The sequence below is a fragment of the Monoraphidium neglectum genome (assembly GCF_000611645.1).
Source record: "Monoraphidium neglectum strain SAG 48.87 unplaced genomic scaffold scaffold00750, whole genome shotgun sequence".
Lineage (NCBI taxonomy): Eukaryota > Viridiplantae > Chlorophyta > Chlorophyceae > Sphaeropleales > Selenastraceae > Monoraphidium > Monoraphidium neglectum.
Window position 1 is genome coordinate 1 of NW_014012878.1, and position 8001 is coordinate 8001.

At 64.6% G+C, this 8001-nt stretch overlaps 2 protein-coding genes across 2 annotated transcripts; both read left to right on the forward strand.

The window, feature by feature from the left end:
- Positions 1-47: 47 nt before the first annotated feature.
- On the forward strand, positions 48-3358 carry MNEG_5131 (protease IV; the record flags this gene model as incomplete). Its single annotated transcript, XM_014046389.1, has 9 exons — positions 48-150; positions 312-414; positions 670-821; positions 1054-1239; positions 1427-1484; positions 1711-1847; positions 2024-2159; positions 2337-2508; positions 2789-3358. 9 exons carry the CDS (start codon positions 48-50, stop codon positions 3356-3358), a joined length of 1617 nt encoding a protein of 538 aa, XP_013901843.1.
- Positions 3359-4563: 1205 nt separating this feature from the next.
- Positions 4564-5530, forward strand: MNEG_5132 (hypothetical protein; the record flags this gene model as incomplete). The annotated part of the gene is made up of 3 exons (XM_014046390.1): positions 4564-4678; positions 4907-5300; positions 5335-5530. 3 exons carry the CDS (start codon positions 4564-4566, stop codon positions 5528-5530), a joined length of 705 nt encoding a protein of 234 aa, XP_013901844.1.
- Positions 5531-8001: the final 2471 nt, after the last annotated feature.

An 8001-nucleotide genomic window follows, 5' to 3' on the forward strand; every position in this document is an offset into this window, starting at 1 on the left:
TCCCCCTTCTGCCCCCCAGGGCCAGCGGCAAGTTCAGCCTGTGCACCATGAAGATCGCCACCGAGAAGGAGTACTACCTGGCGTCAGCCTTCCAGGAGATCTACGTGCCGCCCTCCGCCAGCATACGCCTCGCGGGCTTCAGCGTCGCAGGTGGGTGGGAGGCGCAGGTGGGGTGAAGGTCGCAGGAGGCACATGCACCGGCGCGCGTATGGTAACTCGTGGGGTTCGGTGCCACGGCTGCACCTTCGAAAAGCTTACTCAGTAATGTGTGATTGCGCCACCCGTCCTGCTCGTCCGGGCCCCCCCTTCAGGGACATTCCTGCGTGGTGTGCTGGACAAGGTGGGGGTTGAGCCACAGGTGAAGCGCATCGGGGCCTACAAGAGCGCGGGAGACCAGCTGCTGCGCAAGGACATGTGAGTCTGAGGGGTGGGGTCGAGACAGGGGCGGGGTGCGGCGCAGGGAGACGGGGTGGCTTGAGGAGTGGGGTCAGCCACTGGCACTGGCACAGGCGGCATTGCCTGGCTGGTCCTGGGGGTGCTGGATGTACGTGTCGGTCATCAGCGCTGGTATTGTTGGGGTTTGGGGACCAGCTGCCAAGAGCCTGATGGCTGGCTCCCAACACGGTCTGACATGCGTGCTGCACCCTCCCATGATGGCCGCCCCGCCAGGTCCCCTGAGCAGCGTGAGCAGCTTGACGCCCTGCTGGAGGACATCTACCAGCACTGGGTGGAGACGGTGGCCCGGGCGCGCGGCAAGAGTGAGGCCGAGGTGGTGGCGCTGCTGGACGAGGGGGTGTATGACAACAAGAGGCTGGAGGAGGGTGAGGGGGCCGCGTTTTTGGGGGGTTGGGGAGAAGGCAGCCGCAGACAGAGTGATCCGAGGTTGCAGGGCCTGACGACATCTGAGCGTGGCCTCTGGGGTGGTCTCAATACCAGGGCGAATGGCGCCAGTTGTCGCAGATACGAGCTGGCGCTTGCTGGTCACATCATGTTTGAACCCTGTGGAAACCAAAACCTGAGCGCTCCACCTTTTCTCACCACCGTCATCGGCAGGGGGGTGGATCAGCGGGCTGCGCTACGAGGATCAGATCATCGACGACCTCAAGAAGAGGACTGGCGGCAAGGAGGACCAGGTGACCAAGGTCGGGCTCCGCAAGTACGCAGCCGTGAGGCGCGGCACCTTTGGCCTGGACGGCAAGAAGCGCATTGCAGTGCTGCGCACCAGCGGCGCCATCCTGGGTGAGCGGTAGGGGGTAGCTCGTGGCTGCAAGGCGGTATTCGGGGCGAGAGGGGCTTCATGATGCCGGTGCAGTGCGGCAGCTTGCTACGTCCCGTGAATGTTGCCGTGCAACGTGAACTGGCTGACAAACTCGGGCCCTTGCCAACGCCGGTCCTCTCCTCTCCGCGCTCCCCATGTCCCTCTTAGGCCAGTCAAGCGGCACCGGCAGTGCCATTACGCCTGACGCAGTGATCCCCAAGCTCAGGTGCGGGCCTGGGGGGTGGGCCACTCCCAGCGACAGTGCTTGTATTTTGAGTGCGTGCACGGCTCAAAGCCACCAACCCGGGTATCCGCCATTACGGGCCGGAAGGCGAGTGCTTTAAACTCTTGCATGTCTTCAAATATGGGCATGTGTTCAAGCTCCGTCCTGACACACCAGTAGTGACTGATACAACTTACTCTTTTGATCGCTGTCCCGCACTCAAAATCAGGGCCCTGGCCAAGGACAAGGGCGTGGCGGCGGTGGTGCTGCGCGTGGACTCGCCCGGGGGTGACGCGCTGGCCTCGGACCTGATGTGGCGTGAAATCAAGCAGCTGGGGCTGAAGAAGCCTGTCATCGCATGCATGGGTGCGTGGCACTGGCCTCAGCTGCCCGTGTAGTGCAAGGGGAGGTTGGGCCGCGGCGCGGCCACCTGTGGACACTCGAGTGCGATGTCGTCGCCAGGGTGCTCAAGCCGGCTGAGAGGTGACTCCCAGCTGACAGCAAACCTCTCACAGCAAGCACTCCTCTGCCTACCACTGCAGGTGATGTTGCAGCGTCTGGTGGGTACTACATGTCCATGGGCGCCCAGGCCATTGTGGCGCAGCCCCTCACCATCACGGGGTCCATCGGCGTTGTCACCGGGAAGTTCAACCTGGCAGAGCTCTACCAGAAAGCCGGGTGAGGCGCTGGTGGCCTGGTGGAGGAGGGGGGCGTTTTGCGGACGCCATGGAGGATTTGGGAGTGCAGCTCCTTGGCCCTCCTGGGTGAACACCCCGTGGCGAGTTTTTAATTACCACCAGCAAAAAGCGGCCTGCGCGTGCTGCACCGCCCGGCCCCTCCTGACTGATCTCCCAGGTACTCCAAGGAGCTGATCTCGAGGGGCCGCTACGCCCAGCTGCTGGCGGCCGACAACCGCTCCTTCAGTGCTGACGAGGCGGAGCTGTTTGACCGCAGCGCCCAGTTTGCCTACGAGAGCTTCCGCGACAAGGCGGCGGCCAGCAGGGGCATGGCCGTGGAGGATATGCAGGTGGGGGCGCGGGTGACATGGAACTCAGGGGTTGAGGAATTTTGGGGGCGGTGTGTGTCACCATCAACCTGCACAACCAACATGGGATTGAACCAACATGGGAGTGAACGTGTTGAGTGAAGTATTACTCTGTATTCCTGTGTATGCATTACATAATCTCACTCACAAGTGGCCGCTGCACAGTACCCCCTCAACCACCCAAGTGCTCGCCGACGCAACTGCTCGCTGAATCTTTCCTGAACAACTTGCACTGAACCTCCTGAACTGAACCTCCAACCAGGCTGTGGCCCAGGGGCGTGTTTGGTCCGGGACTCGCGCCGCCGCCAGGGGCCTTGTGGACGTGGTGGGCGGCCTGTGGGAGGCGGTCGCCCTGGCCAAGCAGGCGGCAGGCATTCCCCAGGAGGACAAGGTCACAGTGGTGGAGGTCAGCCGCGCCACAACTTCGCCCCTTGCACTGCTGGGGGTGGGCGCGTCCGCAGCCAGCTTGGTGCTCGCCAGTGCGGCGGCGGCGGTGGCGCAGGGCGCCTCTCCTGGGACCGCGCTGCAGAGAGCTGTTGGCGCGGCAGCCATGCAGCAGCTGGGCGCGGTGGCGGCAGCAGCAGGTTCTCCTTTTGGCATGAGCCCGGCGGTGCTGCAGGCGCTGCTCTCTGGGCTGCAGCAGGGGCAGGTGATGGCCTTCGACTTTGATGCGGCCGGCATGGCAAGCGGTGGCAGCAGCGGCCTTCTTAGCGGGCCAGCGGTGGCTGCTCCCTCAAGCGGCAGCTCTCTGTTTGACGAGGATGGGCTGGGGTCTGCTGTGGCGGCGGCGGACGCATGGCTGTCCGACGCGCTCGAGGAGTGGGTGCTGTGACGGGCGCCGGGCGACGGCAACACAGAGGCTTTTTGGCTGGCATTGTGCTTTTGTGCCGGAATGAGAAGTGTCGTTTTTTGGGGGCGGGGGGGGGGGGGGTGCCGCAACGGCACGCTCAACGCTGTTGTCACAGGTGACACCACCATTTATTGATGGGTTTGCCATGTCGATAAATTGATTCCCCCAAGCTGGGGTTGTGGCAGGCTTACTGGCATCTCAACACATGACCGGGACATCTATGTTTCTGTCACCACAAGCATGTGTGAGTACAGTACGCTGCTCACATCACTTGCAATGTGACTGCTAGCAAGAACATGCATCTGCTAGCGAGTGTGTTGGAACGGGTTCAGACGGCAGTTGACTGGAGTGGCATGGGTGGCATGGGATGACGCCGCACTGCCACGGGGGTCGGCCAGAAATGATGCCACAAATGCACTCATGTGTGTTGAGCTCTTACAGATGAGTTCATGCTTGCCGTGAGCAATACATTACCGCTACCTGCAGCAGTGTGACATACCAATCTGAATTGCGCAAGGCGAGTTGTTGCCCACCTGACCATGGACTTGCCACCCACAGGCAAATAATACCACAACTGCAGCAAAGTCAAACGCGTGGCCATTTGGTCGCGGCATCCAAGGAACAAGCAACATCAGAGCCTGAAACTGGATAGCCAGTCCGAGGTAAGTTTGTTTGGGAACGGCCATCCTTGGCAAGGCTCCAATATCAACAAATTGAGTCGCTTGGATGATCAAATATCTATAGCTCTGCGTCACCGCATTCTATCGTCCAGGGCCGGCGTTGCGACGGCAACAAATTACCTCGTCGCTCCGCAAGTGTCGGGGCCTTTCCTGACCAGTGTGCACGCGAGCAAGCATGGCGCCACGCGCTTTGATTGCGGTTTTGATGGCCCTGGCAGCCACCATGGCCGAGGGGGCAGGTGGTGAATCGCTTCCTGTGTCGCCTCGCAAACTGCTCTCAATGTTTGGGCACCTCGGATACAGCCTGCCCACAACTGCCTATGGGGTGAGCTGTCCCTCAAGGGATGCAAGCACCACAGGGGTATGTACTGGGGAAACACTGTGACACCTGTCGCCTGTCAGTTGGAGGTGCGGTGTGCTGTTGTCATGGATCACGGAACAAACTGACCGCTCCATCAGCTCGGGTGCGTGCCTGAAAACCAACAGCCTGACGCACAACTTGCATCGATGGCGCTCAAATACTTGCAGGCCAGCAACGCCATCCTGGACTCGCCCCTGTACGCCAAGCACCACATGCTGGTCGGGGTCGCCCCCATCGCAACAGCATCGCCCCCTGTGCAGGGTGTGAGGTGAGATGGGCCATTGGAAACATTCTGGATGCGTACTGCCAGTACGCGCGCCACAGGCTGTGGCGCGCGTAGCGCTGAAGTACTACAAACCCTGCAAGGTTTGCAAGGGTGAAGAGCACTGATGCGCGGGTTGCAGGCGGTGCTGGTGCTGCCAGCTAGGTGTGTGCTGTAGTAGCCGAAGGCATGCACCCCTGCACCCCGCATGCCCCCTGCACCCACAGCTCCCACGCGGCCCCTGCCAGCCCCAGCCCCTCGCCCAGCCCCGCAGCAACAAGCGGCGAGGCAGTCGCCGCCCCACAGCAGGGAGCCTCAGGTGCTCAAGCCGGGGCCCAGGCTGGGGCTGGTGCCAGCACTGGGGCTCAGGCTGGGGCTGGTGCCAGTGTTCAGGCCGGGGCTGGCGCGGGCGCTGAGGCAGGCGCCGCCGCAGGCGCCCAGGCCGGGGCTGGCGCGGGCGCCCAGGCAGGTGCTGGTGCGGGCGCCCAGGCCGGGGCTGGTGCTGGGGCCCAGGCAGGCGCGGGTGCGGGTGCTCAGGCCGGCGCCGGCGCAGGCGCTCAAGCCGGGGCTGGTGCTGGGGCCCAGGCTGGGGCTGGCGCCGGTGCTCAGGCTGGGGCTCAGGTTGGGGCTGGCGCTGGCGCCGGCGCCCAGTCAGGCGCAAGTTCTGCCAAGGATTCGCCGTCCCCATCCCCATCCCCTTCGCCGTCCCCGTCCCCGTCCCCGTCCCCATCGCCATCGCCATCGCCATCGCCATCGCCGTCGCCGTCGCCGTCGCCGTCGCCGTCGCCGTCGCCGTCGCCGTCGCCGTCGCCGTCGCCGTCGCCATCGCCATCGCCGTCGCCATTGCCTAGTCCTCAGGCTTCTTCCAAGGAGCAGCAGCCTGCTCCAGGGGGGGCGGCACCCACCCAGGCGGCCAGTGCCCCTCACCAGATAACCACCACAATCACACACAAGGGGTGGGGGTTTTCAAAGACGGTTGGATGAGCAGCCTCCAAGGCCTCTGCCTCGGCGCTTCGCCGCTTCCGTTTTGCTCACGAGGGTTTCAAGCTGGCTGTTGAGGTGCAATACACTGGGTTGCTACCTCGAGAACATACAGTGGCCAGGATCCAGCTTCATAGACCGACACGCGTGGCTGGGGGCAGGGGTCTGAGCTGCCCATCCACTCCTGCCAGCAGTACGGGCGCCTCGCTAATAATGTTTGCCAATGCCGGCTGGGTTTGTCGCCGCGGCACATGGGCGTTTTTTGTCTGGAAGGGTGGAGAGACTGAAGGGGTGGGTGTGGGGCTGGATACTCACATGCTTGTCAGAACTAGAACGTCCGAGGAGTGCTTCAACCTACGCACACTGGCCGCTGCCTTCCCTATGACTATATCCTCAGCTGATGCGTTTCAACCCCCTGCGCTGCATGTGTGCTGGTTTGTGGTGGTATCCGCGCAGGCTGTAACACTTACAGTTGTCCTGATTCTGACTCCTGTATTTTGAACTGCATCTTACGTAGCATTGACAGCTTGACATGTCCCCTCGCCCAGACGTAGAATGAATCACAACACCGCCAGCAAAAGGGCACTGGAATGCGGAATTTGCGAGGCGTCACAGCATGCTCGATACAATGCGAGCCACCCGGGCGGCAACCTCCGGGCTGTCACGCCAACCAGTGTCGGCACCCGCCTCAGCTGCCAGCAAGTCAAGATCCACTGCATAGCTGGGCAGCGCCTCTCCCCCGCCCTCCACCCCTTCCACCGCCTGTCCCTCCGCCTGCTGCAGCGCGTCAACAGCCTGCCGCCCCATGCGGCCCTGCCTGCCATATGCCGCCGCATCCCACGCTTCGGCGGTGGCAGCCGCTGCAAGGGCTGCTGAGCTGGCTGCCGCTGGCCCACCCGCAGACTCTGGTAGGGACAGCTCAAAACAGCCAGCAGGCACGAGGCCGCCGCAGCGGGCCGCCCTCCGGCGCCGTGCGGCGTCTTGCAGCTCAAGCAGGCGCACCGCCTCGGGCCCCCTGGCTGCCTCTGACACTGCCACCACTGCACCGGCCGAGGTGAAGACGAGGAAGGGAGGGGTACCGCTGGCAGGCCCACTGGGCTGGCTGCTGCTGGGCCCGGGCGCGTGGAGCGCGACGCCCGCCTGCCCGTCTGCTGGCTGCTGCTGCTCCTCAGCCGGCTCCGCCACTAGGCCCAGCTGCACAGCGCACAGCGCCGATGGCCCAGGCGGCGCGGCTGTCGAGGCGATTGCCAGCAGCGGCGGTGCATTGGACGCGTCACACCGCAGCAGGTCGTACGGCGACCTCGCAGGCACTGCCCCCTCGCCCGCGACGGCGGGCCTGCCCCCGCCTGGCTGTGCTTGCCAGGCCAAGGGCCCCTCTGCGGGGAGGCCGAGCGGCGGCCGTGCCTCCCCCTCCCCAATCCACACGTTCTCTGGCCCCCTGGCGCCGGCCCCTGCCTCGCCTGCCGCGAGCACGCCCGCCTCATACGCTGCCGCCGCTGCGCGCCAGCAAGCGCCCAGGTGCGCCTGTTCGCGCGCGGGGTCCCGCTCGACGCGCAGCAGGCCGTTGGGGTGCAGCGCCATCAGCAGAGCGCCGCCCCCAGAGCTGCTGTGCGGGCCGTGCCTGTCTGCGGGCACGGCGGCGACGGCCATCGCCCCGGAGCGGTCTGTGGCGACCGGTAGCAGCAGCATCTGACCGCGCGGCGAACAGACGAGCTGTACCACCGTGGCGGAGCCCAGCGCCTCCAGCGCCACAAGCCCACCACCGCTGCTCGCTGGCAGTGGACGCAGGGCAATCACACACGTGTGCGCAAAGGCAGAGCAGTCGGCTGCCAATGCGCACGCAACACGCCGCTGCCAGCCCAGCTCTCGCGGCTGCCCACGCCTGCCGTCCGCCTGAGCCTGGTGCACGTGCTGCTGCTGCTGCTGCTGCTGCTCCAAGGCTGGTGGCGAGTCGACCTCCATGGCGCGCACCAGCTCGCCTTCCACGGCCTCGTCAGCCGCCACGCCCGCATCATCCACCCCCACCCTGTAAGCTGACAAACCTCCCTCACCGCCGACAACCAGCATCGGCTCTGCAGGCGTGCTGCCCTCACTGCCCATTGCCACAATCTCTGGCTGATGCGATGGCTGCTGCAAGCTGCGCCGCCGCCCCAATCGCTGTTGAACAGCCTCATGCTGCTGCTGCTGCTGCTGCTGCGGCTGCTTCTGCTGCGTGTCCTGCCCGGCATCCAAAAACGATGGCACTACAGCGGAGAGGCTGGTGGGTGCGGCAGCCAGCACCACTGTCCCCACCAACACCAACTCAAAGCGCGTTGCCGCTGCGGCGGGCGCCTCCTTGCTT